Here is a 24838-nt window from a genome sequence, read left to right as displayed (position 1 = left end):
TCATAGTGACATGCGTGTACAACACAATCAGCACGGGTGGGAATTCTCAACAAGAAGGGAACTTGTATCTGTATAATGAGTCATAATAAGCTGGTAACACAAGTCTAAATATGATTTGAGGGTGTTCAGGAGCTTGCGGTTTCGACTGGCATTAGAAGTGGGTGTAGTGACAAAGCTTTCTTTTGCCAAGCTGTGTTTGAAGCAAACAGCACATGTCTTAATCTTTTGACTTTTGTTTCTACTACTCCTGTTGTGCCGTGCATTGGACTACCTGGCAGCTTATCTGGGTGTGTCTTGCTTGGTAATCTATGCACAGGAGGAGAACAAACACTTTGAATAATGCAATAATCTGTTTAATAGCGCAGCAAAGGAGAGGCTTAACAGACACTGCTATCTGATTGCTGTTGTGCTGCTATCGGTAACCATTGTGTGACCAGTCCAGTCATTAAAGCTCAGCCTCCAAGCTGGCAAACAACGTTCTGTTTGACTGGATTTATAGACACTGTCTTTTGTCCTTTGTGTAGTCAACAGTAGATTAAGCATGAATATGACCATTTTACCTGTACGGCATAAATAAGTTTCACTTATGTATGTGCTTTTCTCCATATTTTCCACTCATCTATTCTCTTAAGTAAAAATGCAAACAAGACAAATGCAGCTATTGTCAGCTCCACCAGTTTCTCTTCTTTCTGTAGTAATGTTCTTCTGCCTAAATATTTTTCCCCTTTATACAATAACTGCCACTTCCATCACAGCTTCCACATCCACTCCTGTCTCACTGTAAGTGTGAGTAATTTGTGCCTGTGTGCTGTTAAGGATTTGACAACTGTTTACATGTGTAAGTGAATGGTGTGCCGCTGCTGCTGAACAGGCCCAACGTTTGATAGCTGTCCTCAGAGTTAAAGGTTACCATTTCAAGCGTCACTGCACAAAGGTCTTATTTGTTATTCTGTGAATGTGGTTTATAACAATAGAGTACAGCTGTGGTGAATTATGATTGATGGAGAGGTATTGTAGCTCTTCTGTATCTGCCATTGAATGCCTCTGCACTATTTGAATCTTTGTTTGTGCTATCTTATTTTAGCTGTGAGGAGATTTCTACGTTTGGTGATTAAAACCTTTTTATACTGCAACAATGCTGTGTGTTAACTTTTAAGGTAGCGAGATGAAACTGATAAAAATAAGAGTAGCTATCTCCTCTTTAATACAAATTCATCATTTAAATATTCATGTTGCACAGTTTTGGTAATATGTACAATTTAATTCAGAAATCAGAATCAGAAATCAGAAATACTTTATTAATCCCAGGGGGAAATTGCTTTTCATCCAAATGTGATCCAGTTAGAGCAGCACAGACAGCGGTGGATGTGTTGAGCTGATGTTGATCCCTGTAATTTAGTGTCATTGAGTGGGCTAATCCCCTCAGAGACTGCAGGCCAGGGCTTCAGCTCATCAGCACAGTCAAGGAGTGGAGTTTCAGTCAACACACACCCACACACACACACACACAAACACACACATCTACCGTCCCCATTTCACATCAGCATAGCAGGCCATCTCAGAGCTGGGTGTCACTCAGTTGCTGTTGACGCAGGGAACATTAGATCTTCTGTAGTCAGTGATGTGAGATTCTAATTGTGTCTACAGAGGCAATGTTTTTAATGTCTGTATTTCAGGTCCGGAATGCAAGAGTGTTAAGAGTGAAGTGAAGGAAGGACTGCAGAGAGGATGATGATATCGAAGTGTGTAAATTGAATGTGGAGATGGAGCCGTGTGTGTGTGTGCAGTATGGCTGATAGGGCTCCCCCTCGCTCGGCACTTCCACTATTTAATTGCATGAAAGGGAAGGAGAGGAGATTGCAGGAGCCTGGCGGTTTGAGCGAAGAGAATGGATTTAGAATGTATTAGTATTGGCAGCAAGGCGCCGGCGGTGGGAGGCTGCCCCAGGCCTCTGGGCCCTTCATGGAAGTGCAGGTGAGCTGTGCCACCTCCAGCCTTGGCAGCCCCCTCCTCAGTATTCCTTCATTATCACACTTGCCTCACTGAAAGGCCCCACCAACTGCACTGGGGCCCACACATGGAGCGGCTCTGAGTTGTCACCTTATCTTGATGTTTACAGGGAACAGCGATTTGCCACACGCCCTGCTCTAGCCGGACCCCACTGTTCCACTTCTTTAAGTGTGATTGGGGGCCCTGCTCACCTAATATCTCCACCTAAGAGGCCACCTTAGTTGGGAGGGCTTGATATTTCCTGAGCCTGAAAAGTGGTGCAAATCACCCCTGGAGTCTTAAAGCATGAGAAATTGTTTGATACTAATGCCGCTGATATCCTGAAACGTCTATACCCTTCTCTACACAATAGGTGATATTGTTGACAACCACCCAGAGTGATTCAAGCCATTGTCCCACACCGATCTTACCTCATAGGCATTTCCATGCAGTGAATGTCTTTGTGTAACTGCATCACTGTAATGTATCCCCTCTATAGTCTGTGCAGGATGGAGAAGGGTCTTTACTTCATCCCCTCTGAAAGTCTGTTAACTGAGCTGCTTGTCAAACAGCTGATAGCTGACTGATGTTCTCTGCTCTAACACCCTCCAACCATAGTATGATGTAACCCGGAGAAACCTATCCTTTTCTCATTGGCATTGTTTGCCAGATATGCATGGATTTGGGTCATCTATGGCTTAGACAGTAAAATTACATAAAATATTATTGGATCTTTCACAAACGCAGTTTGACAAGTACTCCCCCCATTCCCACACTAAAGCACTGATATTTTACACTGGCATCGTAGCAGCTCTACCCCCTTGCTTGAACCCTCCCCTCAGGATGTCTGTATGCTAAAGGGGCACTCACACTGTGAATAAGATTAGTCTGCCTCCAAGTGTACAACATGCTTACGCCACTTGACTTTGAATCAGTACTGATTTGGAGCATTGCTGGGTTGTTGGGGGGAATAATGCTCTGGCTGGGTTTATGCAATGGCTGTTATGGGGAGCCCGGCCTCGTCTGCATGCATGTTTTTTAGGCGGGAGCGGCATTTTTGGATAAAGCTATAAGCTGCTTACGGCCGTGGAGAGAGGTGATTACAGGGCCCACCTCAGTAGGACTGACTCAGTTGCTGGAAGGCAACTTCTAGGTCAGCGGTGCCATGGGTTCACCATGTCTATACCAGAGCCATACCACCACAATATGCCAAGTGCCGCTCAGCTGTTCCTTTCTCTGTACTTAACCGAGCCCCCCCTCCATTCCATGGCCTATTCTGTTAGCCTAGATAAACTCATTGGCATGCTTATATGGTTAGCTTCATTTTTATCAGGGGTTGTAGCCTATTTTACTGTTGTGCTTTGTGAAGAGAAACGGTTGGTTTCTTAGGTACATTATAAAACAATGCAACACCATTTTAGAGACACTTGTGGCACATTTACAACTTTGTGTCATTTAATGTGATGCTGCTCTCTGTCTCTGAGAGTCAGGGGGCTTTCTTTGAGAACTGAGAAAGTAAAAGCCTTTCTGTCTTGCCTGTCTTTAGGAAGTGTATTGTGGGGATTGGCTATCACTGACCTTGCAGTAAACAGTGTGTCGAAGCAGCTGGAGTGAAATCTTATGTGCTGTGGGATCAGAATAGGGGAGCAAAGTTACTAAAGCAGTAACAATGACGGGCTGCCCCAGCACCTGCAGAGCACCAGCCAAAAATAATGAACACCTGAGCAGATTGGAGGCAACTCAATTAACGTCACTGACACTGCCAGTCGGAACATAAAGGCAGGTACACAGCTTCTGTTGCCCTTTTGTTTCCAAACAAAAGGTTCCCTCACGTATTCAGCCAAGAGTAGGGCAGTCTTTATGAAATGCTAGACAAATAATGATTCATTGTTTAATCTAGATAGGCCTGTGTTTTCCATCTGATATCACACTCAGTGTACAAGCTCTGTTCTATTACACTGGAGGAGACTTTAGTAATAGTTGCTCAATACTCAAGTGGTATTGAAACAAGCAAAATATTGATCCTTATGGGAGCAGAGCAGCTAATGCGTGATGCTTATCTGTATTTGAAATTTGGGACTAGAACTATGAGGAAAACTCTAAGTAAACACATAACCTTTAAGCTCACTTTAGTGCAGTGTAATTTTAAATGCACAAATGGCACAATGTCTTTATAACAAATGTAAAAACTAATTCTGATTCTATTGTACAAATATTTATTATGGTCTTTCTAATTTTCTCTTTTGTGCTGTGTTGTTTCTCAGGAAGAATCCTCAACAGGTTTTCAAAGGACATTGGTTACCTGGACTCTTTGCTTCCATGGACGTTTGTGGACTTTATCCAGGTGAGTCTCACCTCGGCAGGTTTGGTCGCTGGCGCTGTAGCATGGGGAGGCCATTTCATGCCTGGCTAAACCTGCATTGTGGTCTGGGTCCCTTAATCTGGAAACAATTACTGTAGGATTACCCGCCAGCGCGGCCCAGCGCCTGCACAGATTTAATAAAAGTGTGCACATAGGCTGAGGGCGTGGCTCCCTCAGTGTGACACAACAGAGGTGGCACCTTCAGAGAATGTGTTTGGAGACTAGGCAAGTGATTGTGAGAGAGAAAGGCACCAAAGAGAAAATAAAGCCACATGATGATGGGTCAGATGTGGGGTGGGGGGAACAGTGAGGAGGGTGTTACAAGGAGGATAGGTTGTGTGGCAAAGAGGAAAAAGTGTAGACAGCAGGCATACAATGTGTGGACCTAAAATGGGGGGGGGCAGGTCAGTTGGAACATACCTAGACCAGGACTTTCCCCTCTTAGCACAATTCACCTAATGCTTTACAGTCTTATTGGCCTGGTAGCCAAGGGCCACCCTGGTGCATAAGCAGGTAGGGTTTCCAAATGCCACCCTGCCACCGTGACAGCCATCTCCCACGAAAGCCTGCGGAGATGAGCCAGCTCATGCACCTAGTGCCACAAAGAAGGGAATGTTCACTGCACAATTCGAGGTAGAGGAGCAGGCGTGGCTCCTTGGTTCAGGCCAAAGAATAGAACAAAGGCATGCTGAAAATGAATCCCCCTTCCACAATGCCTGAGTGATGTTTGTGGCAGATACCCATCTCATAGTAGACAAAAGCCATCTTAAATGCTGAAAGCACAAAAGATCATACGCACAAAAGCTTTTTGTCTGCCATAGTTCCCCTCATTTTGATAATAAGGTGAGTAATGGTTAAAGTAAAATAATAACTTTGTAGAAGGCGCATAGGTCCTGAAAACAGTGAAAGTAGACTGTGTCATGAGTGAAAACAGATGTATGCTGACTTTATATGTGTTATCTATGTTGTCACAAAACGGCATGTACTATTTTAATTGTGTTTCAGCATGATATTTTAAGTAGAGCTAGCTGTTAAACTAAGATTAGATATGTAATGTGCACATAGTTCAATTTTTATCTGCAGAAGAAAGTGTAACGTGATTGTGGCATCCTTTGGACAAAGTACTTTTGTGTTTGCTGCTTTTTGGTCTTGTTTGCAGGTGTCTTTCATGAAACAAACTAACGCTTTAAGGAAGAATCATTTTTCGCTCTTTTATTTTGCACAGTATTAACTGCACAAAAAAGCTGCTGATCTTGACTATTGTTGCTTGTTCACTGAGGGACATTTCCCCATAGTCATTGTTTAAATGGTTGTCAGGATGGAATAAAGTGAAACTTTATAAACAATGCACTAACGGGTTTATCTCTCTCTATGGAGAGAGGCCGCTTCTGTGCTGGGATTTGTGCCTGAGCCTCCCCCTTTATGGTGGAGTAAGCACTTCACAGTCCTTCAGCACTGCCCCCATACCAGCCTAACAAGGGGATTCCCTCAAGCTAAGGGAACCTAGTTACACCCCAGAGCACTGTTTGTTTCACAGGTCTCATTTAGTAGTAATTTAGTATATTGGGAAAAAGGCTCCCCCTCTCTCCTCTTTATGGTCAGGGGACAAAGACAGAAATGTCAATTAAAAACACCTCAAGCTTCGGGGACTGTCAGCTTTTGTGTGGACTTGACCTTTAAATCCTGGGCTGCCTCTGTTTTCACAGAGGGGGCAGAGGAGGAGGGCAAGACAATAAGGGGTGAGTACAGGGGTCTTTCATTGGATTTGGTGCAAAGGCTCTTGACCAAGTCACACCACTAACTGTGGGGTCCTGCACTACATTTATAGCCCCTCGTGTCCACACAAATTCACTTGGTTAGTGTGTTTATGCCCAGTTTGTAATCATGAGTAACATACTGTTGGTGTAGCAACTTTCTTCAGGAGGATTCTACATGACGATATCTATAAGACACACTAGTTGCTCTGATGCCTCTTTTTTTTCTCTCTTGGTGTATTGAGGGAAGATTACACAGTATATTGAGTCATTAGCCCATTCAGTGGTATTACATGAGTCTGTGGCTAGCTGATTTGCATGCTAAATTCAATGAACATCTTAGTATTTTTAGTTTCTTTTTTAAAGCTAGAAATCGTAGCGATTGTTCCTTTAATGGCTCACAGCGATGCAAACATTAAAGGCTCATAAGTCTCAAATTACAGTAAACCTTGCAGTCATCTGCCAAGAGAAAATAGTTTGTCTGTGTGCAGGGGAAAAACAGACGGGCGAAGACATACACAAACACAGAGCAAAGATGGCTTTTGTCTAAAAACACTGGCGGGTGGATCGTTGTGTGAGTCTGTATATTGTGGCACATTGTATGTCAGGCCCCTTCAGTGGCTTTGTGGGATATGAGAACTGCTGACGTAACGGTGAGTGCTGTAGGATGGGATTTCACTGGCTTTCTCTGCTTCTTTACCACGCACAGTGACAGAAGAAGTGAAGAATGCACTGGCTCCAGGCATTACAAAGGTTAGCCTGAGAAACACAGAAGATGGACCTGTGTGGAAATATATAGGCTGAGCCATACATCCCCTCTGCACATTGTTTTATGACAGTGCCATTGTCTACTCAAACAAGGCGAAAAATACACAGTGACACAGAAAGGTGAGAAGCCTTGAGATGAGCGATCCTTTTTGTTTTATTCTGTGTAAATAGGTACCATAGCACAAGAAAGCTGCATCATCATGTGAGTGTGTGTGTTTTTGTTTTAACTGGCCACTCAGCAATACCACACATAGTCATTTGATGGCGAGCCTCAGCCAGCAAATGCTTCCAGTGTGTGTATGTGTGGTCTCCCATGATGCTGTGGTCCAGCACCTCAGCTGCTCTGACTCAGACGTACAGGCTGGGCTCAGGGTCCTGTGAGCCTGGGAACTTACATAACAAGGTCCCAACCTAATCTGGAGTCTCACCTCATGCCAATATGACAAAGATAATGAATTCTGTGACGTCTGTGTGAATGTATTGTGTGTTTTTGTGTTGTTTTCAAGAGACAGAAGCAATGACTGAATGAATGAATTTGCTGGACGCTGGTGATTTATAGTGCAGGGAGTGAGAAAGGCCACATTTCAAAGCCTTTCTCTTATTTCCAAAATGGGGTTGGAAATCAGCAGCTTGACTGAGCCCAAATAAGTGACTTCTTTTACCTTTTCACAGCACACAAAGGCCTAATCCTAGGACTACTTGAGCCACCAATGTAGACAGCGACTGAGACCACCACAGTATGTGTCAGACCCTCCTCACCGCACACAAAACACATTGACTGCAGCTTTATGAAGTGAAAATGGCCCAGAAAGGGAAAATGTGAAGGAGGTGTCCACAGTCATTTCTCCTGAAGAAAAGCCACAGCATCTGGGCATTTAATGCAAAAATAAAGCCCCAAACACAGAGCAGAATGGATTGGGTCACGTCTATTGTTCCAGAGCCCAAGTGGAACAGCCCTGTTTTGTTTCAGTACCACTGACCCCTGCAACTTATTGTGCCGCTCTGTCACGGAAAGTGTGGAGTTAAGAAAAAATCCCAGCGATGACAGAGGACTTCTCTGAGAATTTTTCTGTAGCATGCACTCCCCTCATTTCCTGTTTTGTTTGCAGTTTTTTTTCCCTCCCAGTGGCAAATATTGCACACTGTCAGTAAATAAAGGGAGGATGAAAAAAGGGGTTGTAAAAAGCATAATGATTCCTTGTGTCCGGAGGGATGTTTAATTAAAGGGAAGTGTTTATTTTCTGCTGTGGAACAACAGTCGCTATCATTGCTGAACACAAATACAGCAATTAACTTCAATTTTCTACATTTATTTAGACATCAAAGAGCTGATAGAATCATTGAGAAAATAAAGCAATTAGGGTCAGCAGAGATCTGAATGGTCTTTGGACACAGCAGTGTGCCCAGTTTGCTTGAATGACTGAATCACATGCGTGCGGTAGCTTTCTTTTCTTGCAAAAGAGCTATTAGCAGTAATTCTTTATTTAAACTGTTTGTATACAAAACCTTTCATCCTTTTATACACTTTTATGTGCAGCGGGATGTGGCTTTGGGAGTTTTCTGTTCCTGTGTGGTTTCATAGGGAGATATGGAAGTGGTCTGATGGGGCGAGGTGTATGCTCGTCGGATCACTTATCGGAGTCATCTGTGTGTAGTGTGGGTGGGGGCCATGGTGTTCCCGATGCTGACACGATAAGCGAAATGGATCACATCAAACAGGGTCTTGGCGACAGCAGGCCCTGGGGAGCAGGAGGAGGCAAGACTTCTATCTAATGGTCCTCCGTCCCCTCAGATGACCCCACTGTCTGATAAGGTGGCCTGGCTCAGAGTTTGGTGGCCCGCTGCTGAAAAATGGGACCAATTAGAATTCAAATGAGCCAACCAGCAAATGTGAATGAGCAGTGTCACCGTGTCACCAATCACCAGCTGGGGAGTGAAAGGAAAACAGTATACATGATAAGACATTTGTTCAGTTAATATTTGATCCCCTCAAGGGAAGGCTGGATAACATGCAGTAATAGCCTGTGTGCCATCATCTCACTTTGCAGTCTGGTGGCCTTCCATCAAGGCTAAGATTGAAACTTATGTACTGTGAAATTCTTGGGATCAGTTGTGCTCAGTAGCTTCGACTCACTGTTTGATTGTGTGGGCTCCACTACAGCAATGGTTAGACTAGTAATTCCCTCTTATCTGAACTGCAAATGGAATTGAGTGGCTTTTCATCATAAAACGACACTGAAAGTGATCACGCTTAAATGTGTTGCTTAAGTGGCAGATAACATCCGTAATTAAGGTGCTAAATTAAATTTTCATCTCTCTGGGCTAGTCTGAGACCACTGAAGGTAACAGTATGATTCTAATCTCCACATTTTTAGGATTCATCTCTTAGGATGCATCTAATTTCAGGGTGTGAGGTTTCCGATTTATCATGTTTCAATCCAATATGAAATATGTAACACAGTATACCTTCCAGTTAAGAAAAGGTGGTCTCACACATATTCAGTTGTGGAAGAAGTATTTTGATTCCTTACTTACAGAAATGTAAAAGTGCCACATAGTAAACAGATAGCATTATGACTAAAAGTCCTGCATCCTACAGAAGTTAAATAAATTATATATACATGCAAAAACTGTCACATTCAAAAGTATGCTCAAATGTCCCTCGAAATTGAAGTAAGTAAAGTACAGTACCCGACTATATACCCCCCACCCTCTCTCCATCTATTTCTAGCTTTTTTTGCAACACAAGAATCTCTCCGGTGGGGCCTTCACCCTGCCAGGCGAGCATCGTAGACCTCTGCCAGGAGGTGCTCACCCTGATCAGATGCATGAACCACCTCAACTGACTCCTCTCAGTGTGGAGGAACAGTTAATATCCTGATCTACAGAGTACGGACCCTACATGATATCTGATAGTCACCACCACAGAGAAGCTAGGGTAAAAAGTACTTTATCTGGAATATATAGTTATAAAAATACTCAATCAGGGGCTTGTTTCTCTCTCTAAACACAGTTCAGGTGTGTGCTTTGATACCCTTTAGACTCATTGCCTCCAGTCCTGTTTAGGGAGCTCTGGTGTCCTGGTTTAGATGTGTCACAGAGACATTAACACGGGTGATGAGTCACTGTGTTGTTGAGGGCTGTGTGGTTTGAGTGCGATGTATCAGACACCCACAGTGTGGTTCCCAGAGCTCTCTGCCAGTCACTGTGGCCATGCCTGTTGGCTGGCTGCTCTGCCAGGGAGGCTTACAGGCCAGAAGTGTTGAAGGGAAAGCCCAAGAGAGCCAGGGATATGAGCTGCAGTGGCCAAGTGGTAAATTCTCACCTGCTACTAAGTGAGAATTAGCGCTGCGATCGTTTTCCTTTCACACTGTGAGTCACATAAGCTTGGTCCCACAACCTGCTGTTACCTTACTGTATGTCTATGATGGCCTCACACAAAAATAGCTGAAAGATTTTTTCCTTTTTCAGCCTTCAGTAATAGACCTCACTGACCCAGTGTTGTTGTGCTCACACCTCTCCTTCTCTCCCAGGTATTTCTCCAGGTCATTGGAGTGATTGTAGTGGCTGCCATCATTATCCCCTGGATTCTTATTCCCATTGCTCCCCTTCTTGTTGTCTTCCTGATTCTGCGATGCTACTTCCTGCAGACCTCCAGGGACATCAAGCGCCTCGAGTCTACCAGTAATTTTTTTCTGTGTTTTTTTTCGGGTGGGGGTGGGCATGTCCATTTGTGGCAAGAGACAAAAGCAGACCACAGGAATGCTAATAGACTATTGAATAATGCCATAGTCATTAGCATAAAGGCTAAAGGTGGTGGCGGCCTATGGCTCGGCCACACGCAGTTTTCTCAAGAGATGGAAGTTCATGACATAGCATACAAAGGGAAAAATGCCAAGTGGGCATGACTAAGCCATAGCAGGCTTTAGTTCATCTATTTCATTCTGAGCAGAGGGCCTAAATGCACATTGACCAATGGGTTTCATCATCTTCAAGAACCAAAGGTACCATTGAAAAGCTCATAGGAAACATTTAGCATTTGACTTTGTTAGTTTCATAAATGGAAACAAAGGAATGGTGATCTGCAGCCTGCCCCTTTATTGAAACTGCATGGATGCAGGGCTGTGTTTGTGATGGAGTACAGATACACATATGTCACATGTTCTTTGTCTTCATGGCAAGTGATTGAGAAGTTTATAACTTAATTTAAGTTTTCATTTTATACTAATTTAAGTTGTAGGCTTCAAAACTTTCTGCACAAAAGTTTGTGCGTGAGGCAAGTCTAACTCATCTCCTTCCAACTCATTCCATATATAACAAATGTATACATCATCCCTTATGTACAATATAACTAAGATAACTGTCACACAATAGTAAAAATAATAGTCTTTCCAGGGTTTTAATCTTTTCTTTCTTAATCAAGTGTTAAATTGATTGTTACATTGTTAAATTGCTGGTTTTACAGCTGTCCAAACTGGTGTATTGTTTATGTTCCTTACAGCCCGGAGTCCTGTCTTCTCCCACCTTTCTTCCTCTCTCCAAGGCCTGAGTACCATCCGTGCCTTCAGGTCTCAACAGAGGTTTCAGCAGATGTTTGATGAGTATCAAGATCTTCACTCAGGTCAGAATATTACATATTTCCGCTTAAAGGCTTAAAGGTAAAATAAAATCATTTAAATATGTGAAATTCTGAAAATCTGGATGCTTTTTCGTACACAGAAGCCTGGTTCTTATTCCTGACGACCTCTCGCTGGTTTGCTGTGCGTCTTGATGGAATTTGTTCAGTTTTTGTGACCATTACTGCTTTTGGCTGCCTTTACTTCAGAGATGGTAGTTATGGGCTTGGGACACATCATGCAGCATCTTGTTATATTATTGACATTCTCAACACATGTTTTCTTTTTTGTCTGATATTACAGGGATGGAACCTGGTGCAGTGGGACTGGCTCTATCGTATGCTGTTACACTTACAGGCATGTTCCAGTGGGGTGTCAGGCAGAGTGCAGAGATTGAAAATATGGTGAGAAAATATACATTTTAATTATTTAGCCTGAATTTTACATTCATAGTTAAGTATGTAGGTTTTGTGGCAAATAAAACAAAAAATACACAGAACTTCACTTGTTACTTTCCACATTGATGAGTGAGGAGTGTTTTTCACCACTGTATATATAAAATGTAGACATAGAAGTAAGTTAGAAATTTTGGGAACTATTCTACTACTATATACTATATACTATATAATAAAACATTTTCTCAAAAGGCCTAATACATGCATGTTTTTGTTGTAGATGACATCAGTGGAGAGAGTGGTAGAGTATGCAGAGCTGGAGAGTGAGGCACCATGGGAGACGGACAAACAGCCTCCGAGCGACTGGCCCAAGTCAGGCTCCATCACCTTCGACAGAGTCAACTTCTCTTACAGCTCCAGCGACCCTCTGGTCCTGAAGAACCTGACTGTTGTCTTCACTTCCAGAGAAAAGGTTGTTGTCTTTCTGCTTACTGATGTGCACATCCCATGACTGAGGTTGATATGCCGCTAGTGTAGAAGGTGCGGTGTGATTCTTTTTTTATGTGGCATTATTTTCAAATCAATTATTGAAGGGACACCGTATTGTGCCGCTGAATCTTCAGGACTATACCATTTGTGATTCATGGAATACATATCATGTAATTAAGACTGTTCAAGTGGATCCATTTGTTTCCAATTTGCATTTTGAGCTACCTGACGATGACAAGTGTTTATTCACTATAAGAGAGAGGAGAGGCCGAGGGAGGGGGTTGAGGGCAGAGCAAGGGAGATGGTCGAGGATGATTGAAATTGTGTTTAATGCAGGGGGTGTATTTTGCATGGCTATGGTTGGCCAGGGCGGCTGATTTCACAATGGATGGGTTGATAAGTGTAGAGGCCCTGGCTCTGACAGCCCGTGGGAGGGATCTCTGTCTGCCGCACACTGTGGGGGTAAAAGGCTTAGTGCATCCTGACAGTTCCCCTTACACCGTTTCACCTGCACCTTCACCTATAGTACAAAATCCTTTCACTACAGCCTTTCTACTGTACATAATCATATAGAAACACACAGCTCATTATTATACTACAGACAGCTTTACATTGAGAGAGAAGTAGCTTAGTAAGGGTATATTATTGAGGAACCAGGGATCAAGTCATGTTTCCACATTTCACTGTACTATTTAACAATACGCTTGGATTTTGTCCTATCTACTCTTGAGAAAAATGACAACCAGTACTATGCTTAAAATGTTCTGTGCATGTTTAAATTCAACGTCCTTCAAGAAGTAGTGCAGCATTCCTTTAGCGTTCTTTTTCAACAATAGCATCTTTTTGTTTCAAGCGTTTGTCAACTGGCTAGATTTTGAAAAAAATACAACCCCTAACCATATGAATGTGTAGACCAAATGTGCGTGTATTGCATTAGCCATGTTAGTATAGTTTGCAAGGTTAGCTAAATTATGTTTGTTTATTCTACTACCCTATCTGAACTTACCCATAGTCCATAGGATACAGTGTAATTGGTGCACAACAACATTACCCTCACTGCTAGAAACACACCCACTGTATATTTTGATGCCTTGATGTTGTACTTAATTCTTATAGTATTTAACATCAGTCACTTTTTGGCTGTTTTGTAGCTTTGTGACATGACATAGTTAGATTATTTGGATTACAAAAATGCTTGCGATGTTTTATATATTTATATATATATATATATATATATATATATATATATATGCTTACATTTTTACAAATGTATAACAGCAGTTCTCTTCACCATAGGTTGGCATTGTTGGACACACTGGTGCAGGGAAAAGCTCCCTGATCTCTGCCTTGTTCCGGCTGGCAGAGCCTGAGGGAAGAATATTGATTGATGGGTTCCTGACATCCGAGATTGGTCTGCATACTCTCCGCCAGAAAATGTCGATCATCCCTCAGGTACCCTTTTAAATTAATTAATTAATAAATTGCCACAGTCTCAGCAGTTGTGGGTTGGTAAATGAAAGTTAAAGAAAACCTTTATTTTTTCCACAATGGGGAAATTGCGATTGTATTACAAATACAATAACTAATAGGTGTATTTGCTTAAAATAGATAGAAATTATAAGTCATCATTTATTAAAACTCAAATACAGCATCTCTCAGTGTAACTTTTGCTTTGACAGCTTCTGTAAGGTTCTGTGATTCCTCATGATTGAGAACTGGCAGTAATGTCAGACGGTAACAGAAACCTGCATGCTTTTGCCCCTTTTTTCATATGCTTGGCTTTTAAAAAAAGCTAAAACAAGTGAGGAGAATTACAGTCGTCACTCAGGGGATTTCTGAAAGTGAGACAAACGGATGCCTTGAGACAGTTTAACTTTATTTCCGCTTGTTGAAACTGATACGGCATTAAGAAAATGCCAGCCTGCGGGTGAGTGTCAGCAGAGTGGAGGGAGGGGAGAAGACTCCCACGGCCTGTACTGTGAAGAGAGCAGTTCCCCATCCCTGACAGAGGATTAGCCCTCTACCCCCCAAACATGGGAAAGCTGCTTAGAAGAAGTCTCCCCCATCCTCACAGTCAGAGTCCCCTTGTACACCGTCACACATAGCCCAAGTCTCGAAACATTTCTAGGGTGCAGCCAAGATGCCCAAAACAGTTTCATTAATGCTTTTCTGTGGATTTGATAGGTTTCTGGCATTGCTACTACTTCAGATAAAGTTTTACTTCCTAGTCCAAACTAGTTTAAGATGGATGTGATGTATGTTTGATGTGATTTTGTTTACTCCTTCTGTCTCTCCTAGAGGGAGAGACTTGCGCGAAGTGGCAGGTTACGAGTGAGAACTTTAACTGCACGCCCATCTGTAACACATATATGGCATTTTCATTATGTAGGCAGCACTCAGAGTTTCTCTGTGCTGTGCTTTTGGTTTTACGAACTTCTACACGGAGAGGCGTCTGTTGGATTCACACAGATTTATCTGAAAGCCTCTTTTATTCTCCTGCTAGACGTCAGAGATGAAGTGATATTCAGTCAACCTTTCATGTGAAAAAAAGAATGTTGATATAAATTACTAGTTGCCTGACTTTCACATGGAATTGTGAGTGCGATATGTATACTGTACATCACTGGTGAGAAGTTTCATTATTTGCCACCTACAGATTTGATTATGATAAGCTTGTATTAGCATATGGCATTAAAAAAGGATCCATTTCATTTTCTATTGAATTCTCAGGAATGACTTAGTAAAAAAAAATGAATTCTGTGGCAAACAGAAGGCTTAGAATTGGTGGAGCACATAATCGGTGTATGGAAAAGCTGTGCTTGAAAGCAGTTTTCTGGCCTAACACTGAATCCTCAATTAAACTGTGTCACAAAACTAGTTTGAATTGGGACTTCAGCTGGCTTAATGACAAGGTGGTATTTTGGTGACAGAGGGAAAAGCTCATTGGAAGTAAAGAGGTGGAACATTTTCTAAGGCACAGGTAGCAGAGATGAAGTCCCGAAAAGGGACAGTTTTAGTCCTGAGTCTTCTGATATGTTACATACATGACGGTATGTTGAAATCTTTTATAGTGTACTTTAACTGTATGTGTGCTAACATATAGGTACATGCTGTATTTATTTTGTGTGTAGTGTTGCTGGCTCTGCAGCTGTACTGTAACCTTAATGCTGGACACTCAGTCAGTCTAATCTTACCGTTGCCAGGTGAAGATTTCAAATCTTGATTCAAGGCCAGAATATATGTCAGGCAAGTTGGAGTTATCACATTGCCTTGACTGCAACGAGGACACAAAGGAAGCATCCGTTTTGTTTGTGAACAGTCACTGCTCTGCGTCACCTCTATTACTGTAACAGTCCTGTCTCATTACAGTGTTTATCAGATAGTCTTTACAACCATTTAAGTGTCATAAATTCAGCATGTTCTTTCAGAGGAAATCCCAGCTGTGTTTGTTCACAGATAAAACAATGCGGAAATGATGGTATAGGAAAACCTTATCTGCAGCAGCTGTGTAGAGGGTAAGATGGTTGCTTTATGCCCAGACAGGGAGAGTCCTCCAGTAAATGTTCAGTAAATCACTTGAAGCAGGATTTATGAATAGATATCTGACCTGACACAACGAGATGTCAGATTGCTCCTGTTTATCAGGTTTACCACAAACAGAGTGGCATGTTGGAACAGTGCCTCTTTCCTTTACCCTGTAATAAAGAGCTTTATTTACTCTCTTAAAGATGGCTGTGCGGCTCAGTCTTGATACAGGTGCGTGGCTTACCCTAAACACATATCTTGGACATGCTAGCTGTCTGAGATTTGAGGCTGTGCTTTCATGAGGGCAGTCAACCGATGTCATAACCCCTATTGACATGCTTGTGCATTTTGATATTATTGTTTCTAGTGCAGCCTAATTTTTATGTTTTATTGTTGACCTGGTGCCACTTTTATGTGGTATTAAATATTTAGGCAACCTTGCACAGTTGTTCTCTACCAGCACCAGTGCACTTGCTCTGTTTTTTTTTTACAAGTAAAAAGATCAACTTATTGAAGCGTAGTTGTTTAGAGCATTGAATAGATCTCCTGAGTGGAGCAAGCCCTTTGTGAACATCTTCCCCTCACACATTGCAGAGCGGTTCTCTATAAAGCCTGTCTTAACCCTTTCATACATCTTCCCCCTTGTCATTATCTTAACTGGCTACGGCCTTCTCTTTCTATATCCATCTATCCACAGGACCCAGTTCTCTTCACGGGCACCATGAGGAAGAATCTGGACCCTTTCAGGCACCACACAGATGAGGACCTGTGGAATGCACTCCAAGAGGTACTCCAGCGTGGCTCTGAATGATTCCCCCTCGCAGGCCCAGGGGGGGATCCCTCTGTCCCCCTGTACAATGCTGCCATTCAGCCTCCCTGCTCACCACAAGTCATGGGGGGAAATCCCATTAGGGCCATGGGGCCCAGCTCAATGTGCGGCTTGTAACTGGGAACCATTTAAAGTGCTGGGGGAGATGTGTTTGGGCAGTCAGGCCAACCAGGATGAAGGCTCCCCCCACAGTGAAGGGCTTCAGCTCCTGGTCCTGCCTCTGAATGGGTTTGGTGGCCTGGATTAAAGCTAGAGGCTGGCCACAAGAGAGCACTGGCCAAGGTCATCAGTGGACCTGGCCCTGCATTGTGCCAGGCAGTTAATGGGTGTGTTTGGATGGCTCTTTAAAGACATCCCAACAGGATGCTTTTATGCAGGAGTAATGAAGGGTTGGGGCTGTGCTCTCCCTCTCTGCAGGTGCAGATGAAGGCTGTGGTGGAGGAGCTGCCCAATAAGCTGGAGACAGTGCTGACGGAGTCAGGCTCTAACTTCAGTGTGGGTCAGAGGCAGCTGGTGTGTCTGGCCAGGGCCATCCTCCGGAAGAACAGCATCCTCATTATTGATGAGGCCACAGCAAACGTGGACCCAAGGTCAGCAGATGGGTCACACACTTTCAGATAATTTTATAGCCCCACTCTACTCAACATGTAGTTTTATACTGTAGTGCTCCTCAACATTGGTAGTTTTAGCACCACAAAAGAGCTTTTACGTAGAGCAATTCAGAAAATATTCATAAAACATCTGCCAAAATATGCCAGCAGCACATCAATGAAATTAAACCATTGAAAACCCTCTCAAGGGGCAGAAGTGTATCAAATATAACTAACATTGTTTTGTGTGAGCAGTCCTTTATTGGTCTACTTGTCAGATTGATTATCTTATCAAAGCCTTAGAAGGACAGAGTGATCAGAACGATCGCAATCCTAACATGTAAGAGGAGTACTTACATCAGAAAAATAGCTGTAAAATTAAAAGATGTAGCAAAACATGAAGTGATTATTTTTTTGTATGTCCTGTGATTCACATATTTAGCTGCTGATTAGCCATTGTTCTGGGTTGCGTAAAATCCCTGCCCAGGGGTCTATAGGAAGAGACCTTTTTTTGTTCAGGTGTTATGTTTCTTGCCTGTTTAGAACTGACAGCCTCATCCAGCAGACTATCCGGGACAAATTTCAGGAGTGCACAGTCCTCACCATTGCACACAGACTCAACACCATCATTGACTGTGACAGAATACTGGTAAGTAAAGATGTACATTTCCATTGTCCACTGCCTTTGTCTGTGTTCTAAAATGAGTGTTCTCCTTGAAAAAGTTGACAATTCCTTTACAAATATCTCCTGCTGCCTCATAATAAATGGAGCCCTCATTGTGTGTTCAATTTGTGGGTATTGTGAAGACGTTTGCACAAACATGCTCCTCATATCCCATTGTTGTCTGTCAAAACACTCCTGAGATGCAGAGATTACAAACACCTCCATCACAGTCTGCAGATTTAATTCACTTGCCTTATTTTCCAACAGCTGGGCTGATTTCTCGCTCACAGCACTCCCTTTCATGGAACCTACGCCCGTGCCACTTGATCTTTGGCCCTTGCTGCTGCCTGCAGAGGTGCCAATTAGTGCCATTTGTGGCAGCATTTGTAAGTGTCTATGGAGGACAGGGCGCGACCTGGTGGCTGGTTGGTCACTGAGAGGGTTGCTCAGAAAAGCCAAATATCACACAGTGGGGACTGTTTCACACTTGCGCTTGTGTTAAATGCCCCCAGACTGTCAGTCACTGCAGGAGAGCAAAATTGGGAGTTGTGTGTCCAAATCTTAAAGTGTGCCACATTTTTTTTGGGAGAATGTTTTCTAAGATTCCATTATGATGGCAGCTGCAGCAGCCTCCCTTTCACGCTAAACATTCCCTGAAACTGGGCTTTACTGATAACAAACTGCTCATTACCGCTGTAAGGGGATCTGGCTTGTTAAAATTTGTCTCTGATATAATTGTAGTCCTTTCCAAACTGCTTGAATTGGCACTATTCTTTGTGTGGTTTGCATGGCATGTGATGACAGAAATGATGGTAATTTTCTAGTGCGTCTTAAAGGTGTGGTTGTTGGATTTGACTGAGGACCACCCCTAGGCTACTGAAATGCCAGGATAAATACATGGATAATTCACTGATCTCCTGTCTGTCAGTGTCAGCGTACTAGACTTTCATGCTGCTAACAGGTTAGTCTCATTGTCCAGGGCCCTTTCGGGCAGAAACAGGCGCCAGTGTTTGCTGTTGCATGAGTCACGTAAAATGGAGGGTTCCTATGTGCACAGAACTACTGTTTCCCCATTCAACATGCAGCGTCTGCATGCATCACTCAGCAGTGAAACAGCTGAAATGTCAGTTTTCCCCAAAGTAAAGTATACAGCCGCTCTCTCTCTCGCACACACCCACCATTGTGCATCTGATTGCAGGTTCTGGATGCTGGCAGGATCCGGGAGTATGATGAGCCATATGTGCTTCTCCAGAACCAGGATGGGCTCTTCTACCAGATGGTTCAACAGACAGGCAGAGCCGAGGCTGCCTCACTGCTGCATGCAGCCAAACAGGTAACCTCATCCACCTTTGCCCCAGGGCAGGGTTTTTCACTAAATAAAAGGTCCAGCCGGTGGTATGCTAACCCCAGACCTCACCCTTGAACACCAGACTTCATTGCTCACCTCCAAAATAATACAGCTGAGCAACAGACGATGTGCATAATACTCATAATGCAAAAACACTTGATTATCATTTTAATTTAAAGTGTCTACACGAAGCATTGCGACACCATAACATTAATTTCAAGAGAGAAATTGTCCCTTTGTAGATTCCCATCCTGCGATATTATCGGAGAAACTCTTCGTTTAATCTTTTTCCTCATAATGTAATTTTGAGATCATTTTGGCGATGATTCCAGAAAAGCAGCTTTCTTTGCACTATATCTATTTTGAAATATTGGGTTTAACTTCATCGTGATTTGGGATAAACTTTCTATGGGGATTACTGTAATAGAGAATGTCCATATTTTTTCCCTGTGAAATTCATTTGTGATGTATTTCCCCTTCAGACACTGAACAGATAAGAGCCGGCTATTCATTGTTCAATTCCATTTTATGTGCATCTGTCTGGGACTACAGATACCATATTGCAACTTCAAACAGGTCTTTGTGAAATAAGAAAAAGTAGGCATCATTTCATTTTCTCTCTGTCCCTCGCACAAATTTATCAGCGGAACTGTATCTTCTCAGCCAGAGGAGTGAAATGAGTAAAATACTGATTTCAAAGACTCAGCACACTGTGGTATTATTTGGTATCGTCTTACCCTGCACACTGGCGGATTGGTAGTGACATTGTTCGAGCCCTTACGTTTTTCTTTCTTTATTGTAGGGTGCTCTCCTTAGATCAGATTACAACAGCATCCATAACTGTCTAGCACCACTTATTAAATACTGAGATGGTCCACATGTTGTGTGTCAAGTTTCTATAGTTGTCAGTCAAAGTTTAAATACATTCAATAATCTGATATGAACCTCTAGCGGTTTTGTCTGTTGAAAGAGAAACCTGGAGTAGACGGTTTATCTCAAGCTGTGGCCAAGCTTTCTTCTCTTGCCTTTTTTATAAAAAAAAAACTTGCTTCCTGTCAGAACCTCTTTGTATAAATAAATAAGGCATTTTACAGAGCAAACACTGCAATCCAGTTTTTCAAATAGTGGCTCACTGAAGAAGCTAGAAGCTCCTGTTGGAGAAAATATATTCCACAAATAATTCCTGTGATTATCTCCCAAACTTTCCTGCCTTGAATTTCACAGTTGCTTATTAAGGCTAAATAAGCCACTTTTGCATGCTTCAGCGGATGATAAATCCCTTCACCGTGCGTTGACTGGATCTGTCATAAATCACACCTTGAACTGATCGTAGCTTAGATTGGACAGTGTGCTTGTGTTCTGTGACACTGCCTCCCTGATCCGCTTCCAGGTTTACATGAACAAAAAGCGGGTGACTGACGTGCGCTGTGCCAAGGACATCCGTGTCATCTTTGAGACGTCTCTTTGACTGTTTGGAGAGTCGCTGTGGCCCTGTCAGTGACCAAATGCTTTACCAGTTACACATAGATTCTTGGATAAAGGCCTAGTGTAGTATGTGCTGAGTTTGATTGGCAGAGTTTTGGGGTGGAACAGAAAAGAAGGAAGTATCTGAGCCAGGCTGTGTCTTTTATTGACAGCATATTACTGCATGGCTGTTTATTGATTACACACTGCTATGTTTATGTATGCATGTCGGGCCTCCTGGGGATCTTCAATCCTGCACTGGTGCTCAAAAGACTGCAGATAGTGGATGTATTTATGCTTTGCAATAAATTATTGGTGGTTTAAATTTTTCTTTAAGGGCAAACATTGTTTTGTAGGACTAAGGTCTTTTCATTACTTGGAAAGTGCTAGACAAGGTGAGGAGACCAGTGTTTTCAGTAATTATTGTGCCTTAATCAGACTATTGATTCTTAGTAATTGCACTGTTTTAATTGAAAGGTCTTCCTGTCCTTTCACTCCAGTGGTTTTACATCTACCTCAGCTCTCAGCAGCAAATGACAGTAAAGTTTAAATGCAGCATGTTGTGTAGCGCTGTCACAATATCACATTTTCACTATACAATTGATGTTAATTTCAGCAATAATACAATCTGTCAAATGTATATTTATTTATTGTGTTCTCTCAAACCTCTTTAAAATATCCTTTATAGACAAACTACTTACCGATAACCTAGCTTTAAAAACACACACCTAACACCTTAATGTAACATTTCAGGTCAAGCAAACTAACTAGCAAACTGATACCTGTAGGAGGGGAGAGGATCAACATTTCCTACTACTGACAGTATCTTTTTTTGTTCTTTTGTTGTGTACTAAACTGAATAAATCACCCACCCTAGCAAGGTAACTTTTTGTTAGTGCAAGTAGCATCTCGGTCTCGCCTTGTCACCTCTCCACCTAGTGGAGGTCTGGTAGCTTGCTAGCGAGTTAGTGTGTTGTTGTCTTCTTCTCTTTGGTTCAAAGTTTAGAGTTGTGTACATGTGTTTAATTTTAATATGATATCATGTAATTTTTAAATACTTTTTACAGTCAATACTGTGTATTGTGCCCTAATGTCATATTATAGCCAAGGAACGTGGACAGACCTTTAATGCCTCTAAAAGTTTTCAGTGTTAAACAAATTAGTACAAACTTCTTTACACCTTTTATAAATGTGACATTGTTACTACGGTTTGCTGTTTATTCACACTGATTACAATGTTCGATTTATGTTTGTTGCACTGTAGGTGTTTTAGTCATAAATAGGAATTGTTTGTTTATAAGATTAAATTCAAATTGTATAATAAGAAAAATGCTTCTTTTTTCTTTCTGTGCTTATTTTCTTTATTTTGCTTTATTATTACCATTATTACCTTTAATGACTCAGCATTGTTTGCTCCCGATGTTGCTCATTGTGTTGTTGCTGGATGGTGTGCTCGCCTCAGGTCAGTGGTTACAACTGGGCTTGAACATGATGCTACAAATTGGTAAGTGGTTAAAGAAAACAACCTTGTGATTACTGTGTTGAGTCGAGTGATTTTTCGAATTCAGTTTTAGTGGTAAAGTGGTGCAGCTTTCCATGCTGTTATTTGAAAGTATAACGATTAAGCCTTGAATTGCAAATCTGTCATCACCCGCTCAATTATTAAAAAAAAAAAAGGTTTTTAATTTGGCTTCATACAGGCCAGAGCAGAGCCGCTGATTACACACAGATTCTTGTCAGTAAACACTTAGCTGTGTCTAAAAGGCAGTATTTAACCAGGCCCCAATTTGGGTCGTGAACTGCGGGACACCAGTTCCTTTAAAAGCTGAGTGATTTACACAATTCATTAAAGCCAATGAATCTTCAGCCAGCATCATATTAAATGGTTACTTACTCTCAAATACCCCCTTGGGAATGGAATTGTTGGCTGGCGAATAGATTAAAGTTTACATTGAAAAGAAAAATTGAATTCAGAGGTAATCAATAGCATAATGGGCCAGTGAGGGGAGCCTGCTGCCTGAAATGAAATTACCATATTTTTAATCTTAATTTTCCACTCTGTTTATCTGACAGTGTGGATGTGCAATCCAAACAGATAATGAGAGAGTGGGATATTGACAGTGGGGTCCTCTGGAGTGCTTGTTTCAGTGATTAAACGCTGTGATCTGTGATTACTTTGTGTCGGGTGTCAGGCTGGCGGCCAGGGCCCGGGGAGACATGGGCACATAGCAGCTGGAGCATCACGGGTCTCTGAGGTGCTAATGCACCTGACACAGCATTGACAGCATTCGAAACCCTATCAGGGACTTCACCACATGGCAGCTGCCACAATAGAAATACTCATGGTACTATCTACATCAGAGTCAGCACATATCCCCTCTGCTCCCTCCTCGATAACAGCCAGCACAAGAATGGCGACAACAAAGTTTGCACAATAAGTATTATTACATGGATGCCTTCCTACGTCCCCCAATAATGGCACCATTTTAAGACATATCTGAATAGGTGTGCAAATAGCAGTGCTGTCAACATAGTGCTGATATAGCTTTAATAAACAAATGTCTGAGAAATCTGGCTGTCCACACAATGAAGTTTATTCCCAAAGAAATAAAAACACAAAATAAGAGTCAGCACAATGTGCAGGCAGTGAATAAAATGATGAATTCAAACTGTAGCAGTTCTGCACTTTTAAGAGAGGACTGATCCCTCGGTGCTGATTTGAAGGTGCGATACCTGCCGCATTCGGTTAAAGATGTTTTGTTGTCAGTAGAGAGAGGCATAATGTAACAAGTATCTGTAACAGCTGAAAGTGTTGTAAATTGTTTAAGGTTGTTTTGTTATGGGCCAGTAAGTATGCAATGTGGTGGCCGTTTTAGCTGTAGGAGACAATGTTTTTTCACAAACTTTCTGTTGTGCCAGCATTTTCTTTTGTGATGGATACTGCTGTTTGACAAATGGAAACAAATTGCATGGTGAAGGCGTCTGAATGGCAGGGAGATGGGGAGTGTCAAACCCGGTGCTGAAAGACGATGAAGCGAGAGCCTCGGGTTTTTGTGGGCGACTCAGACCTGACTGATCCCAACATAAAGTACTTGTTGAAGAGAAGGAGAAAAGGAGAACAGGATTCCGACAGGCTGCAGTGAAATTAGGAGAATTGACTATGGCGGCTTTGTTCCTGGCTGGTGACATGGGGTGGGGGAGATGGGGAGACTGGAGCGATTCCCCAGAGACTCTGTGCGCTCAGCCTTTCTAAAGTGACTACAAACCGAATATCTGACAAGTTCCCAAGGCCTGACATGACTTTGTGTGGAGCTGAGAAAAACAAACAACAAATGGCACATGTGATGACACTGGATGCAGTGTGTTAGAAAATGGCTTTTTATCTTGTTAAAAATAGTCACTCAAATTGGAATATGTTGATGCTATATTTTCTATATCACTGCAACAACCTAGTTAGACTAAGTTTTCCCTCATGACAGATTTTGTGAAAGTAGAATAAGAACTACCAAGTGTCATTTTCCAACTTATTAAAGGACTAACAACAACAAACTGCAAGCCGTTCCTCCCATGAGGTCTAACACTCATACACACTGCACAGAATCATGGTGCCTCAGCACTTTAGTGACCACCCTATCCTGGCCTTATGGACTGGCTGAGTAATACTGCTACAAACAATAATTACAGGTCACACGTGTAATGGATGATTATATTCTGTAAATTATCCAGGCTGTGGTGAACTCTGTAGGGTGTGAGTATCATTTTACATGTAGGATAATATCACATGTGCAGAGAGAACCTATTTATATCTTATAAGTTATAAAAAATGGAGAAGTCTGCTTTTTTATTGTCATTTTACCTGTGCCTGCTTCTTTGAACTGAACTGGCTAATGTGGGCCTTTTCAAAGGCCGCCAAATAGGAAACCTCTTTGCATGCTTTAGCCTTAAATCCTGGACATGCTCTGTCACCTTTCCAAAGTGGCGTTTGATTCTTCAACTGCGAGAGAAAGAAGCAAAGTAGAGGGTAGACAATGGCCCAGGGCTTATC

At 42.3% G+C, this 24838-nt stretch overlaps 1 protein-coding gene across 1 annotated transcript in view; it reads left to right on the top strand.

Annotated features, from left to right (window-relative positions):
* Positions 1-21655, top strand: part of LOC114426055 (multidrug resistance-associated protein 4-like) — a 32170-nt gene extending 10515 nt beyond the window's left edge. The window contains exons 20-31 of the mRNA XM_028393187.1: positions 4254-4333; positions 10407-10557; positions 11375-11494; positions 11593-11703; positions 11793-11893; positions 12165-12356; positions 13670-13825; positions 16596-16685; positions 17145-17317; positions 17861-17966; positions 19180-19314; positions 20720-21655. Coding sequence (XP_028248988.1) covers positions 4254-4333; positions 10407-10557; positions 11375-11494; positions 11593-11703; positions 11793-11893; positions 12165-12356; positions 13670-13825; positions 16596-16685; positions 17145-17317; positions 17861-17966; positions 19180-19314; positions 20720-20797 — 1493 coding nt within the window. The 3' untranslated portion in view covers positions 20798-21655. The remainder of the gene's footprint in view (positions 1-4253; positions 4334-10406; positions 10558-11374; positions 11495-11592; positions 11704-11792; positions 11894-12164; positions 12357-13669; positions 13826-16595; positions 16686-17144; positions 17318-17860; positions 17967-19179; positions 19315-20719) is intronic.
* The last annotated feature ends 3183 nt before the right edge of the window (positions 21656-24838 follow it).

Source organism: Parambassis ranga, chromosome 21 (assembly GCF_900634625.1).
Source record: "Parambassis ranga chromosome 21, fParRan2.1, whole genome shotgun sequence".
In the NCBI taxonomy this organism is placed as follows: domain Eukaryota; kingdom Metazoa; phylum Chordata; class Actinopteri; family Ambassidae; genus Parambassis; species Parambassis ranga.
This window is presented reverse-complemented; position numbering and strand designations above follow the sequence as displayed.